Consider the following 15,926-nt stretch of genomic DNA (forward strand, 5'->3'; position numbering starts at 1 on the left):
AGTAGTCATAATGTTGTGCCTGGTCGAAGTAACGGACAATGTAACAAATTGGCACCTTCTTAAATGTCAATTTTAATGTTTTGTTTTCTTCCAATGCAAAAAGTAATATATTCAGTCAAAGTCAAGAGCTATGTTTATTATGGAAATAAATAGTTTCAAGCACTTTGACTCAAGATTTGAGTACTTTTCAACCCTTGAAACTGTTCTATATCCTTCAATAATGAGGGGGAAAACACAACAGTAATTTTCAGGTTTTATCCACTTTTTTTGGGATACTGCTACTTTGTTGAAGTTGAAGAAGGGCTTCTCGAAGCTTGTGTTTTTTCTAACACCCTATGAGCAATGGTCTTCGCAGCAAGCAGCGCTTCATTGCACGCTTTGGAAATGTGAGACGGTGGCAGAAGAAAGCCATAGCGTCCGCGGTCCTGGAGCTCAAACGTGAATGAGTACTTTATGCCAAGATTGTACGCCCAGTCATCAGAGCCCCCGGGAGCCAGGTCTGCAGAATAGTTAGAGCTATGAATCAGTACTTTGGATCAGTCCAATGAGCTTGAATTTAAAATAACTCACTCACATATCGTCTGGGCTCCTGCGCCATATTTGTAAGTGTTTCTGTAGTATCGTCTGATATTTTGTGAAGCTTCTTGGGCCATCTCAAGCTTAAAGTTTGAAATTCACAATGGGAAAAAAAAGATAATGTTCATGTGTGTATTGATTATAAAAGCATCTTTTGATAAAACTGAGCCTCTGTCTTGGGCTGGGCGAATTCTCACCAACTCATTGTGGTTCTGTGCCTCATCCAAGGTGCAGGAGTATGGGAAGAGCAGCATCTGAGAGTAAGCATGGATGCTGAGGTAAAGCTGGATGGTGTTCTTCTGACTGCGCAGGAAATTGGCTACAGCCTCCGATTCGGGTTCTGATTCAGGGAAGGCACCGCAGTAGATCTCACTGCAGGGATCATTGGAGGCTCCCTCCGCTGGTGGTCAACACAGACTTCAAATAGCATCAAATCCGAAGCATTTGAAAATACTGTACAGCATACACATTTTTGTGGACAAATTTTGTCCACGTGTGTATGTTAGATGGAGACTTACTGCACCAGTTTGCGTCAAAGTTCCTGTTTAGGTCAACACCAACGCAGTAGCTACTCGAGCGGATTGACCGGTTCTTCCTCCACATTCGGTTCTGAGACACACAACATATTTGCATAGGCAAATAAAACATCCTCTATAAACGACAGTCCACTTGTGCCGTTTACCGTAGTCCATGTGTATAGGTACCCATCAGGATTCATCACAGGCAGGACGTAAACATCCATGTTGTCCAAAATGTCAGTTATGTCTTGGTTTTGCTTGTAAAAATCTAAGGACTGCGGAGAGGAGAATGTCTTACCCAAGTGATTTGTGCACCATCCCACAGAACATACAAACCAGATTGACTCACATATTGTACAAACCACAGGCAGAAAGCAGGAGAGATCCACTCTCTGGCGTGGATTCCACAGTCAATCCACAAGGCTTTCTTATTCTCACTGTTAAATGACACCTGAGAGCAGAATAAATATGATTCCAATCATTTCTAGTGAATTCATAATGAATTTCTAACCGAGGCTGTGTTTGTCAGTGTGCACTGTTTGATGTATCAATTCAGGCTTTATTCTCACAAGGATGATACCGTTAAATGTTGGGGAGAATCCACAAATGAATCATGTTGAAATTGGCTATGCGGGGTCAGAAGCTAAACTAATTCAATTGGATCAGATCAAGGTTATTATTATATTAGTTAACAAAAACTAATGAAAAACTAAAACAAAAATATTTTCGTTGACGAAAAAAAACAAAAAAAACGAAAATGCTTTTTTAAAAAACCCGAAAACTAACTCAAACTATTTTTCATGTTTACAAAACGAACTAATACCAACTTTAATTAGGCTATAGCGACGAAAATTTCCTTCGTTTGGTAATTAATTTAATACATGAGCCTTTAGGGATGATTTTAAATGTGGTTTTAAGTATTTTTATTTCGATATTAACCGGAATAAGCGCGTTTGAAAGTGTGTCACCCAGAAGTGATGTCATCTAGCAGCAGCCAATAGAAAAGCACCTTCAGTTGACATCGCTCTTAGGTGACAAATTTGCTTGCTTGACTTTTGACTCCAATGGCTCAGCTTGCCTGCTTTTTCAGTTAACTCAGCCAAAATGCAACGCTCGGTAAGAAATGTGTTACTTTTTTTTCTCTTTTTTTTACCATGGTGTTTATTAAATATGACGCACAAGCAATACATATTAAAAAAAAAAACAACAACAACAAAACGAAAACTAATACTGTAACTAACTAAAACTAAGCATTAAAAAAATACAATAAAATAAAACTAATAAAAAAAACTAACAGAACCACCCTGAAAACTGATTAAAACTAACACAATAAAAAAATAAAAAATAAATAAAATTAAATTAAAATTTCATAACTATAATAATAACCCTGGATCAGATCCATCAACACGTGCTTATCACCGTGCAGAGTACCGGTAGTTGCATTTTCTTAAGAGACATGCTCACCTTCAAAGCATAGAGTGGTCGCTTCTCAAATGAGGAACCCAGAAGAATGGTTTTTATGGTGTTTGGGTTGTCCTGAGCGGTCCTGTTGATCCAATAATAGATCTGAAGATGAGACAAAAAAAGAAGAAGAAGTATGTAATCCCTGCGTAATGAGGAAGCCCAGTGTGTGATGGAAGGCTTAAACTGTACATCCTCCAGGCTGTGATATCGCTCATAGAAACTCATCGTGCTTCTGGGGTCCGTGGAGTCATTCCTTGTCTGCATTTCAATCAGTTCATTGGTGTTGTCCAGTAACACCCTAAAAAACACAGAAGCTCAACTGAAATATGGACACAAACTAGTGCTGGTCAAAAAATCAGAATATTAAGGGAAAAGTCCATTTATTTCAATAATTTGCTTCAAAAAGTGAAACTTTCATGTAATACCAGACTGAGAAACTTTAAGGCTGAGGAAAATTTCTGCAGTTGTTTTGTATTAACTAGCTGGCAAGATTGGGATAAACAATGTTGAGGTTTGTCACAATATTCAAATTTTGTGAAACACTTAAAAAAAAAATTGGGGGTGTCTTTTCTGCCATAATCATCTAAACTGAAAGAAATAAAGGTTTGAAATAGTTCACTTTGTGTGTGGTGAACTATAATGTAACATGAAAGTTTCACTTTCACTTTTTGAAATGAATTATTGAAATACTGTAAATGGATGATTTTTCCTCCATATTCTAATTTTCTGACTAGCACTAATGAATAAACAAACAAACAATAAATATCTGGATAAAAATTTGAAATATTTTAGATATATCCAATACATTAACTTTATGCATGTCGTTTAAATAGTGTACATACATCTGTCATTGCTTAATTAAAGCAAATGGGATTTATTAGATATTTTATACAACTCTCATTTTTTATTGTTTCATTTACATTTGACATGCAAATATACACCATATATTGGCATTTTTATTTAAAATTTTAAGTAATTCAAATGGATGGAAATTTTATATGCAATTGATATACATAAATCTTGAGAATTATCACAAAAAATTGTGCGTGCATTTGTTTAGACAGGCGACATACTCATGTGCTATATCATATCGTTGCAGCAAATCCTTGACCGTGGCTGAGCTGTTTGCAGGAACAAAGAGGTGAACTTGAGTTTCTTCTTGGATGTACTGGGGGTGGACGGGCTGCCACAATGTTGTCTGTGGACATGTCACATAGACAAAATGCAGGAGCAGAAGATAAACAAAACAAAAATATCTACCAGTCTATTCTACCTCATATTGACTGGAGATATTCTTCACAATGTCCACTTGTTCTGGTGTTGTTGGTGTGATTGATAGAATTTGGTCGCTACCAAAAAAGAATAATACAAATAAATAGAGGCCCGAATAATTGGATTGACATTATTTTACTACGGCTGTTACCTTAATCACACATACAAAAATCTAACTTACTGTGTTTCAGTGCAGTGCCCCATCTCAGGGAGTTGGGCCATCAAAACAAACCAAATCACAAGTGTCTTCATGATGGAAACGGTGCAAATGATAGACGTTTGTTCAAACGGTGTGTGTAGGGAGTTGTTATTGATTTAAGTGTTTATTTTGAAGTTAAACTTTGGCTTTTTCAGAGAGCGGGGGCATAGATCAATCTGTATGGCTACGAGGGAACAGATTGGGAAACTAGAAACACGTATTTACCCATACGTAAAAGTCTTGATTAATTTAGACATTACATTACCTTTAGACTTTCAGGACCGTATGCAAGGATAGGTGTGACGAAATTAAATAAACACATTTTTACAGTTATTGAACAAATAAACGTGATGTTTTATTTAATTACAATTCAAAATTAATGACAGATTTGTTTTTGATTTCTTGCATTTTTTTTAGTGGTTTGATTGCATACCTGACACTAGGTAATGTGTAATAATTCAGAATTTGTCCTGCCAATATGCCCAAAGCAGCAGTTGTGGTGTAGTTATACACCCTCACTTATAGATGGCGCTAATCAAGTGAAGCCACACAAAAAAGTGACAAGTTGAAAGGTGACGCGTGCAGTTTGGCGTCTGTTGGCAAAATGTCGGCACACGACGAACTGGTTCTGTGTATGTGGTATGTACACCAGTCACACACTATACATGTTTGTACATGTAAAAATCTCAATCGACTTTCAAAACCTTTGCTGTTTCGTTTTATTAAATTTTCTCGACGCAGTATTATTTTTATTTTCAGAAGTCCTCGCTTTACGACAGAGTTGCGTTTTTACGGCGACGACGTAACGTAAATGTTTGAATGTAAATACACTTCTAGCCCATAAATACTTTATAACACGAATAAACTGGTAACTGAGCGTGTCTCCTTGAGATTTGCAGTAGATTGTAGTTCCTCTGAATGTTCCGCTGAGAGGTTAGCGGCAGTTTTCCTCCCCTAAATTGTAATACCTGTGTTTTGTTTTTACATTATACTGTACAGTACTCATAACGTAAAAAACAAAATGAGTTGTGTTGTACAACAATACTGCATCATACTCAGATGTTTGCAATATTTGTTTAACACTGTGCATGAGGGAGGCAACATTAAATACATCTGTCAGTGTGATGCAGTACTGTATATTCTACAAACCTAATTCCCCAAAAGTTGGGACACTATGCAAATTGTGAATAAAAACTGAATGCAATTATGTGGAAGTGCCAAATTGTAATATTTTATTCAGAATAGAACATACAGAACAGGTCAAAAGTTTAAACTGAAAAAAACCCCCAATTATTTTAAGGGAAAATTATGTTGATTTTAAATTCCATGGTGTCAGCAAATCTCAAAAAAAGTTAGGACAAGGCCATTTTCACCACTGTGAGGCAACGGCGGCTGGCGGTGGATTGTGTTCACCGACAATGATTTCTGGAAGTATTGCTGAGCCCTTTCTGTGATTTCCCTTACAGTAAGCATTCATGTTTGCGGTGCAGTGCCATTTAAGGGCCCGAAGATCATGGGCATTCAGTAAGATTTTTCGGCCTTGACCCTTACACACAGAGATTGCTCCAGATTCTCTGAATCTTTGGATGATGTTATGCACTGTAGATGATGATTACTTCAACCTTTTTGCAAATTTTCCCTGGTAAAACACTAGGTCTGTGCCAAAAAATCGATTCTCATAAGAATAGCGATTCTCATTTAGTACGATTCAGAATCGATTTTAAATGTCCCAAAATCGATTTTATTTAAATTATTTTATACTGTCTTGCCTTTGTCTATGTGTGCCTTTATTTAGAGCGCTGTTCATGTTATACCCAGTTTGACCACTGAGGGGCAGTGTGGTTCCATGCGGTCTAATACACTGTTAAGTTGTAGCCACATTAGAGAGTAGAAGGAAAAAGTCACGATCAAGTTATTCCAATAAATAAATAAATTAATCGTGGAGCCGTTCTTTTAAAGAGTGATAAAAGTGCCGCGAGTAGTGCGCTAATTAGTATTAGCGAGTCAGACTGGAGTAGATCATTACAATTCCAAGCACATCTATAGATTGAAGAAAAAATCATTGTCAATCAAATAATTTGGAATCAAAAATCTTTCTTAATTGAAAATCGATTCTGAATCGAATCGCAGGCCCAAAAATCGGAATCAAATCGAATCGTGAGACATTCAAAGATTCCCACCCCTAGTAAACACCTTTCTGATATTTCTCCACTATCTTTCTGCGCAACATTGGAGGAATTGGTGATTCTCTACCCATCTTCGCTTCTGAGAGACACTGCCACTCCGAGAAGCTCTTGTTATACTCCAATCAAGTTGCCAATGGACCTCATTAGTGGTAACTGGTCTTCCAGCTGTTTTTTCATAAGTGCAATTGACTTTTCCAGCCTCTTATGGCTACCTGTCCCAACTTTTTTTTTAGATTTGTTGGCACCATGACATTTACAATCAACATATTTTTCCCTTAAAATTATACATTTTCTCAGTTTAAACTTTTGACCTGTCGTCTATGTTCTATTCTGAACAAAATGTAAAAATTTGGCACTTCCACATAATTGCATTCAGTTTTTATTCACAATTTGTATAGTGTCCCGTAGGGGTGTTAGAAAAAATCGATTCGGCAATATATTCCGATATTACAGCGCGCAATTCTCGAATCGATTCGATATGCAGTCGAATCGATTTTTAAACATACATTTTTAATGGGAATATTCAACAAAACGTCTTACTTAGGGTTAGGATTCACACATTAAGCATGGAAGAATGTTATATTAATGGAACATTAAGCCTTAATATTTTATTTCAGTGCTGTTCAAACATAAAACAGACTGCATCCTGTTTGTTAAATGCAGTGGCTCAGTTATAAGACTGCATTTTCAGATAAATAAATACATTTTCATACAAATTTTACAGTGTACAAGTTTACTGATTAGTATTTTCTAAATTTGAGTTTTAAAAAATCGCAATAATCAATTTATAGATTCGTATGGGGATTAATCGGTATCGAATCGAATTGTGGCCTATGAATCGTGATACGAATCGAATCGCCAGGTACTAGGCAATTCACACCCCTAGACTGTCCCGACTTTTTTGGAATTGGGTTTGTACAATCACAATGACAAATATATTGTTTAAGCAATCTCTGTGTGTTTCTGTCGGGTTGCTGTGTAGCTTCCTGTGGAAGGTGCTGTACCACTTGCTGTTTGTGTGTCTGCTACTGCTTTCCGTGCTGGTCCTGCTGATGCTGGCAGTGCGTCTGTGGCTGAAAGGCAAAAGGAGCACTCGATACGCCAGGACCGGACGTCCCGCGGTGGCTTTCTTCCACCCCTACTGCAATGCTGGTGGTGGGGGAGAGAGGGTGCTCTGGTGTGCGATCAGGGCTCTACAGCGAAGGTATTGTTGACGGTCCGGATTATGCCCAATTCATGAGAGTTAAATTATTGATGCGTGTTCTACGTTTACACAGGTACCCAGACATCGACATTGTGGTCTACACGGGTGACCTCGGCGTTTCGCCCCACGAGATTGTGAATGGAGCACGCCGCCGCTTTAACATCGTGCTTCCTCGGCCGATTCACTTCGTTTTCCTGAGGCTGAGACTCCTTGTGGAGCCCAGTCTGTTTCCTCACTTCACCCTGCTCGGACAAAGCATGGGCTCCATCTTTTTGGGATGGGAGGCGCTCACAGAATTCGTCCCTGACATTTACATCGACTCAATGGGATATGCTTTCACTCTGCCCCTTTTCCGCTACCTGGGAGGATGCAGCGTATGCGCTTACGTCCACTACCCCACCATCAGCACTGACATGCTCTCGGTGGTGAGAGAAAGGAACCCCAGGTATGCTTTTACTTGCATAATACAGATGAAGCGGTAACCCTAATTATAAACTATTCTCGTCCCAGGTTCAACAACACAGGCTACATTTCTAACAGTCTGTTCCTGAGTGCCTTCAAGTTGCTCTACTACTGCCTGTTTGCGATGTTCTATGGCATGGCCGGTTCCTGCAGTGATCTAGTCATGGTCAACTCTACCTGGACGCTTGAGCACATACTGTCACTGTGGCACGCCTCTAATCGCACCAGTGTGGTCTACCCGCCCTGCGACGTCAGCGCGTTCCTGGACGTCCCGCTGGAGGAGGACGAGGAGAAAAAGTGTCACTCGATCGTCTCCATCGGGCAGTTCCGGCCCGAGAAGGACCATCGGCTGCAGATCAAAGCTTTCAAGAAGGTGTTGGACCGGCGGAGGGAGGCCACTGGGGGCAGGGAGACTCTGAAGCTGGTCCTGATTGGAGGATGCAGGAATCAGGAGGATGAGGATAGGGTAGTAATGCTGCGGGGGTTGTGCCACGAGCAGGGCGTGGCTGACAGGGTGGAGTTTAAACTTAACGTACCCTTTGCAGAGTTAAAAAAAGAGTTGGGCGGGGCCACTATTGGACTGCACACCATGTGGAACGAGCACTTTGGCATTGGTAATTGAGCATCATTGATTTGCTTGTTTGTTAAATGTGTTGACCGCTTTGCCCCTCCCACTTCAGGTGTTGTGGAGTGCATGGCGGCAGGCAAAGTGATCCTCGCTCACAAGTCCGGCGGTCCCAAACTGGACATCGTGGTGCCTTTCGAGGGAGGCCAAACGGGCTTCCTTGCCGACGATGAGGACAGCTACGCTGAGGCCATCGAGGAGATTTTAAGTCTTACACCCGCTAGCCGCCTGCAGATACGACGCAACGCCCGCCAATCAGTGGCTCGCTTCTCAGATCAGGAATTTGAAGTGTCTCTCCTGGCCGCTTTGGAGCGTCTGATGGGGACATTTGAACGATGAAAAGGACTGCGTGTACAGTGTACATGTCATCTGTGACTGGAGCCTTTGAAACTTTGCACTTGGGGGACATTCATGGTACATTCCAAAAGTGTGAATTTGTGAAACACTATGGTAATTAAAAAAAAAAATATATATATATATATATACATTTTTATTACTGGGGTTCTCTATTTATGATGTTTATGCGAATACAATAGTAAAGTCATAAAAGTCAAAAGTATTTAGAAAAAAAGACTTAGTGGACATTAATATAAAATAAGTGAATAAAAACACTTAAAATGGGAGTAACTGAGTGATCCTTCTCATGTGACCAATTATTCTTAAACTGATGTGCAAACTGCAACCATTGGGAGTCGGGACCATCTTAAATCTAGGACCCCTGTATTACACACTATAGTGCCTCTTAGCAACATAATCACAGAATAAAAAAGGAGGGACTAAATATTTAATGAATGGACTGACTGACTGAATGCTTGTCCAAGTGCACATTTCCTTTCTTTAGTCCTATTCAGATCAAGGCATTGATTGACAATGAACTGAAGATGAGTTTTATGGATGGATCAGATTTTTCACTGGAATTGTACATAAACATTTAGCCCTGAAGAAAATTCAGACTGATGGTGTTGAAACGAACTGCCTTTATCTGACATCGGTAGTAAAAAAAACAAACAAACATTGAAACAGGAGCTGTTGAAAATACTTTTTGCAAAGTTAATTGACTTGAGGTTAACCACTGGAAACATTTTTGAAAATGTTTTCCTGTCCTGCTTAGTTGAATTGGCACAATCAATAATGCTGTACAAAGGTTGAGAGGAGTTGGGACTGAAGCTAATCAGACTCTGAAAGGCATAGAAATAAAACAGTTGAGACAAATTGTTCGCCCGTGTCACACGTGGCTCTGCTGCAGTTGCTCAGAGGAGTTTGCCTCCTGTGACCTCTTGACAGGGATCGTGCTCAATGACAGCAGGCGGCGGCAGACTAGCCTGGCGCAAGGTTTGGCTGAATGAATGCGATCTATGCCGTCAGCCATCTTAAAGCTGCGCTTTGTAACAATTTGCCCCAAAATACTACAATAGCCTTTTTATTTGACCATTTATGATGGAAACATTTTTTAATTAGTAGATTAACCTTTGCAAGCCTCTGGTCAATAGATTTCAGACTGGCCTCGGGTTCGAATTCCCTGCCATCTGTTTGCGGAACTGTCGTGCGCATTGTGTACGAGAAGAAGAGAGCGCGCACTTTCATATTTAGGCCACAGGTGTCAGTAGCGATTCGAAATTCAATTTTCGGCGTTCAGCAGCTTTAACAGTACGACCTCAGGCTCAGCAGTTGACTATATGATAGCTAGCTGTAGCTGTTGCTATGCTAACTGTAAGAATAAAGGGGTTAAACTGACTTTTCTGATATGAGTAACAGGGTTGCATTGACTTGAGTGACACTGCATTATGGCTGTAAAAATCGCAAACATTTCAAAAATTAAAGAGAACTGAATATTTGGTCTACTTGTGGGCAGAGCTTGATTATGTAATTTCATTTTTGCTCAGTCAACTCAAGGAGCTATTCTCTCTGGTAGACACCTAAAAAGGTTTTAGAACAGGGTCGGGTGCACGTTGAGACTGGGAGACATTTTCAGAGCACAGAAAATGTCCTCCAATTCTGGAATGACAATGCCAAGTACTAAAACTACTAACTGAAACTCAATGTACATATAGGATATTTAACAGTACACCAGGAGAACCCAAAACACCTCCACAGTCCCACAAGGTATATCAGTAACGACCTGGTTTGGAAATAAGTCTGGATGAACTTTGTCCAACATCCTTGGACTGGACTACTCAATAGTGTATTTGGAGAGACTTGCGTGAAGATGGTACAGGCCAGGTAGAAAAAAAATAGACCCATGACCACTAGAGGGCGTTGCCCTTCGATGACAGAAAACACTTTAGGCCATAACTTTGAAATAATCACCTGACCTTTGATAAACCCTGGCTGTACTACAGGCTGAACAAATAACTCAGGACAAAATTTGGTTTGAACATTTATATTGTGAATTTCGGTTTATAAGCAATGACACATTGAATCAATTTGCAACCATTTAGGCCCCACATGAGTACATCAATAACTTACACACAGAACTGTAGCAAATGTCCCATTAAGGACAGATAAAAAAAAAAAAAAAAAAAAAAGTCACAACCATGTTGGTTAGAATAAAAGAGTACCATGTTGAACTGTACGGAGTCAACCAATACCACAAATACTTTATTTTTTATAAAGATAGACCATGTGAATGTAACAGTTTCCATTGGTCTTCATCATCCCTTCAACAAATTCCACACCATTTCATCTTTATTGGTGATGTAAATGTAATCTTGATATGTTGGGAGAGCTCAAGCACCCTGATGAAAATGAAGGCATTGCTGCAAGCAGTTAGGCTCAAAACTGATGGCACCACAAAGAATCCAGATGCAACAGACTCAAATAATATGAGCGCAAGTCAAGTCTTATGTCCCCTTCACTTGAATTGAGTGTTCCACGACATGACTTGATGTATTGTAACAGTAAGTATGCCATTGAGTATCCTTCACATAGATGAATCCACCCTACTTCATGGATTGTTGCAATATGAGACGGTGGGTGTATTGTGGGGACAGCATGGAAGCAGCAGCTGCAGCAACTGTACAGACAGACTAAAAAAATTAAAATAAAAGAATAAAATAAAATCACTCCACAACAATTCCCCTCCAATTTTCTTCAGAAGTCCGTGTTAAGTTTTTCACGAGTATTTTCCCCCAGCCTGCCGAGCATTCTGAACCCCACCCCCAGCCCCACTGTGCAAGTCTGAAAGAATAAGGCCTCCTCCTCTTCTTTGCTTTTGTCACAGAATAAGACCATTTACAAAGACACCACTTAAGAAAGTTTGAGCAGATTTTAAACTCTAAATTATTGACATTGTGTGGATGTGAGCCATTCATGTTTTACTTCCGATATACATTCCATAGTCACATCTGACCAGACCTTTGTTGATCCTAAATAAAAACACTTCAATTGATCATTTAAATAAATTTCACACAAACACGCCTCTTACTCATGTCAAAGCATGTTTTTATGAGTCCCGCACACAGCAATCACACACATGCGCTCACATTTACAACCCGAACAAGGTCCTTTTTTCCTTTCCAATATGCAGCAACAGAAGATGGTACTTGGTTTGGGTCCAACCTGAATCTCGTCATATTGACCAAATTCATATCTAATTGAGTTCAAATGCTTAATGCACAAGATTTATAATTACGAGTTTGGGAGAGATTGGCGGTAAGGTCAAAACTGCATGCTAAGAGTCTAAATATTGATAAGAAGTAAAATCCTGAGCATTTGAAAAACGTGAACCCTCACTGACCAAATTCTGAATTAGCTTTTGGTATATACAATAGCAATTTGTTATTGTAATCCCAAACAGGTAGAGGAATATTCTCTCATTCCCCCCAAAATTTTTCCACCACTACCCAGTAAGCTTGGTGGCATCCCCCCGTTTTGGTGGTGCAGGTGGGGGTCCTCGTCGTAGCGTTGCATAGCCTGAGATGTTCCCGGACATGTAGCCGTCATTTCCTCCATTGCTTTGCTTTCCTTGTTCAAGGAGCAGCTCAGGGGGAGGTGGCGGGAGCGCCATGTCCTCCATAGTCCCAGCAGGGTCCACTTTGCCTTGCCTACCCACAGACTTTCGCTTGAGGGTTCGGTTCAGATCCGCAAGGAAGTTGGGCTGGCCTGAGCTGCCCTTTGGTGAGGTGGGTGGTGGTGAGAGTGGCGGAGGTTCTGGCGTGGTGTTGCTACGGCGCACAAGTGTCGGTGGCGGAGGAGTTTTTTTCATGGAGCTCTTACCCCAAGAAGAGTTGTTAATAACACAGACTGGTGGGGGAGGAGGAGGAGGAGGAGCTTGAGGCTGGGGGTTCACCACAGCTACTCTTGGAGGTCCACTACTAGGAGTATCGCTCCCAGGGGGAGGTGGAGGCGGGAACAGCTCAGACGGTGGCGGTGGAGGAGGGAAGTAGGCACACTCGGCTGGCGGGGAGGGGAAGTCACCGCCGGATTGTTTTGCCTGGCTCACTTTGGCCTGAAGACCCAAGGGCAGGTTGGCCAGGTTTAGCTTACCGGGTTTTGGGGGTGCACGGGGTCCCCCTGAGGGATCCTTTGATGAAGACCCAGTTGAGGCAGAGGTGGGAGATTGGGAGGATGAAGGTGTGTTACTCTCTGGGGCAAACTTACTGAGGAGATTCTTCCTGGATTCTTCATAGGACGCTGAAGAGTTCAACTTGATGCTGGAGTTCCTCTGGGGGGTCGGAGGAGGTTTTTTCCCTCCTAGACTGGAGGGTGATGTCTTTAAAGGTGATCCCATATTCCCTGGAGGAAGAGGAGGGGGTGGTGGTGTTGGACAAAAGGCAGGGGGCAACGGAGCTGGTGGTGGAGCAGGAAAATTAGTACTGTTGACTTGAACGCTGTCCGGAGGGGGCGGGAACTCAGAAGACTGCAGCTGCTGAGTGCCAACAGGCTGCCATTTTGGTTTGGACTTGACTGCAGGTGGGGAGAGGGGAACTTTGGGGCTCTCCGTGTGGTTGGTTACTTGGGACGAAGCCCCTGGAAACTGACTTGCGAGCTGTTTGACCAAAGACGAAACGGGGGGTGTTCCTATGGAAACAGGCGAGGGCTTGGACAGACTGTGCTGCTTGGGAAGAGTCGGCGGAGGATGGCTGGAGGTGTAGCCTGTCTGCAGACTGAACTGCTTCTTGAGGGGTGCGGGTGGAGGAGGGGGCGGCGGGGGTGGCACTCCACCCATGGTGGCTGGTGGTGGCGCAGGTGGGAAAGGTGAGACAGGTGACACAGGTTTGGGGGCAGGATGGGGAACAAATCCTGGGGTAAAGGATTTGGGTGGCGCTGGTGGAGGAGGTGGGAAATGGGCTGGCACTGGGAGCTGCTGCGGAGGTGGTGGGGGTGGTGGAGGAGGAGGGGGTGGTGGTGGAGGTGGCGGCGATGGAGTAGGAGCAGGAGGCGGGGAGTCTTCTACTTCTCCGTTTGCTGCCAGGAGATCTCGTGGCGGGCTGGGAAACCTTTCTTTTAGTGAATGCTTCAGCCCGGTTGGATAAGTTGATTGACTGATGGGAGCCGCTGCTGATGGGGGCGGGGGAGGAGGGGGTGGAAATACTACTCCATTGGTCTGTGGAGGCGGCGGGATGAAGGCAGCGAGGGCGTTTGAACTGGGTGGGCCAAACTTGAGCGCAGCCATGGCAGAACCGGGAGTTGGCATGGATGGTGGCGGTGGAGGAGGAGGTGGAGGCGGGACATTAGTCCTTGCTGCAATGTGATTCACATTTGGTTTGATTTGCACCTTTGCGGCGGGCCGTGTCTGGGATGGGGGAGGTTGTTGGGGATGCATCCTGTGGTGACTGCCAGCCTGGTTCTGGTTCTGCAGCCTAGTTATCGTACTGAACTTGTACATGTTGAGAGCTGGAGAGTAGTGCGACATGGTTTGGACTGGGGGGGGTGGAGGTGGTGGGGGTGGTGGAGGTGGAGGCGGCGGAGGAGCTGGCTGTTGGTGGGGGGAACACACTTGGCTGTAGTTACTCTCGCCGTCCTGTGGCAGCTGTTGGGACGTCACAAGGTCGTGGTTGCTTACTCTGTGCGGCGGCTGATTGGAGTTTCTGTGCATCTGCTGCTGTTGAAGTGACGGTGGTGTTGGAGGCACTTGGATATAGCTGTTCTGCGGGGAAATGTGGCTGTAACTGCTCATGGTGTGCAGCTCCTGTTGTTGCGAAGGCTGCTGCAAGCGCTGAGGGGACTGTGGCTGCGGGACCTGTGGCTGCGGGACCTGTTGAGGCGACTGAGGCTTTGGTGGCAGGTGCTGCTCAACTGGGTGTGGTTGAGGCTGTTGCTGGGGATGAGGCTGAGGCGGAGGAGGCGTTGTCAGGGCCGCATGGTCAACTGAATGCTGGCTGTGATGGCGGTGACTTTGGGAAGCATGTGGCAAAGTGGCTCCTCTCGAAGCCTCCATTCGCATCTGTTGGAAACAGAATGTGTGATAGGGTTAGGAGCAAACAAGACACAGAAGCAGTCCTACAGACTTGAGCCGCTTACACAACGGCCGTCAAAGACACTGTCGTGTGGGTGCAGTACCAATGCGGGATGGGAGATTAAAGGTGATGAGAATTGATATCAGGGGTGGATGTACCATCGGTTTTAAATTCAAAATTTGTGGAAAGCAATTGTCATTGATGCAATCCATCTACTATCATTTATTGAGAACACTTTTTTTAAAATAAAAAAACAATAAACAAACAAATCAACCAAAATCCAGAGGGAATATGTGCAAAATTACGAAAATTTGTCACATTGTTTAAGGTGACCATATTTAGGGTGACACACTGCCTGGCCTCAAGATACTGTAATAATACTCAAAGTTTGTTGCAAAATGCCATACATTAGTACTATTTGTATGTATAACACGTCTGTATGAGTAGAAACAAACTTTTCTTGAAGTCTTACTTGACAAATGAATAAATAATCACATAATTTTGTAAGCCCAACCGTTTTTGCTCCTGTGATGCAGTCCGTTCCCAAAGCCGATTGGCTGGTGCGAAGAAATTATTATTTTTTCAAACGTTGGTAAATATGTGAATGTGACGATTTTAAGTGCACCGCACCGTGTCCCGCTCCAAATAGCCAGAAAATGCTCAGTTGCTCACCCCACATTTGGTGTTTAATGTACCATTCACCAACATGTCACTCATGTCTGTGGAGTGGACGCATTTCAATTTATATTGTGCTTTGTTAAAATGTCCGTGCTAAATAGGCCTGAATATTTTATAATTATATTATAATTGTAATTAATTATAATAAATGCAATGATAATGAAAAAATTGGCATAATTTTATTGGGGCATTTCTCATTTTCGGTCCAAAAATTTCATTTCGGTGCATCCCTAGATTTGTCCCAAAAGGGGTCGGGATATGAACAAAGAAACAACCGTAAATAAAAACAAACACGTCTTACCTGATGACATGTTTTGTATAAAAGTGGGTTGATTCACCAGATG

General features: G+C 42.4%; 3 protein-coding genes across 10 annotated transcripts in view; 1 reads left to right on the forward strand and 2 right to left on the reverse strand.

Moving 5' to 3' along the window:
- Positions 1–115: 115 nt before the first annotated feature.
- cpb2 (carboxypeptidase B2 (plasma)) lies at positions 116–4,134 on the reverse strand. Its single transcript, XM_086067917.1, has 11 exons — positions 4,012–4,134; positions 3,832–3,907; positions 3,632–3,756; positions 2,748–2,856; positions 2,559–2,660; positions 1,444–1,545; positions 1,259–1,369; positions 1,095–1,185; positions 774–976; positions 575–659; positions 116–499 (listed from the first exon to the last, which is right to left on the reverse strand). The coding sequence occupies exons 1-11, from the start codon at positions 4,080–4,082 to the stop codon at positions 279–281; spliced, it is 1,296 nt and encodes a 431-aa protein (XP_085924043.1). The 5' UTR covers positions 4,083–4,134; the 3' UTR covers positions 116–278.
- A 467-nt stretch (positions 4,135–4,601) lies between these two features.
- alg11 (ALG11 alpha-1,2-mannosyltransferase) lies at positions 4,602–9,129 on the forward strand. 2 transcript variants are annotated; one of them, XM_086068374.1, is made up of 6 exons: positions 4,615–4,668; positions 6,265–6,364; positions 7,198–7,419; positions 7,493–7,864; positions 7,930–8,495; positions 8,562–9,129. In XM_086068374.1, the coding sequence occupies exons 3-6, from the start codon at positions 7,268–7,270 to the stop codon at positions 8,843–8,845; spliced, it is 1,374 nt and encodes a 457-aa protein (XP_085924500.1). In that variant the 5' UTR covers positions 4,615–4,668; positions 6,265–6,364; positions 7,198–7,267; the 3' UTR covers positions 8,846–9,129. The 2 variants fall into 2 exon arrangements, with proteins under 2 accessions (XP_085924499.1, XP_085924500.1); XM_086068373.1 differs by lacking the exon at positions 6,265–6,364 and having other exon boundaries at positions 4,602–4,668.
- A 1,741-nt stretch (positions 9,130–10,870) lies between these two features.
- raph1b (Ras association (RalGDS/AF-6) and pleckstrin homology domains 1b) overlaps positions 10,871–15,926 on the reverse strand; it is a 36,831-nt gene continuing 31,775 nt past the window's right edge. For all 7 annotated transcript variants that reach the window (XM_086068368.1, XM_086068367.1, XM_086068369.1 and 4 more), the window contains one exon: positions 10,871–14,891. In XM_086068368.1, the coding sequence (XP_085924494.1) occupies positions 12,345–14,891 (2,547 nt within the window). In that variant the 3' untranslated portion in view covers positions 10,871–12,344. The remainder of the gene's footprint in view (positions 14,892–15,926) is intronic.

Source organism: Leptonotus elevatus, chromosome 2 (assembly GCF_054856555.1).
Source record: "Leptonotus elevatus isolate MCC_2025b chromosome 2, RoL_Lele_1.0, whole genome shotgun sequence".
Classification (NCBI taxonomy): Eukaryota; Metazoa; Chordata; class Actinopteri; order Syngnathiformes; family Syngnathidae; genus Leptonotus; species Leptonotus elevatus.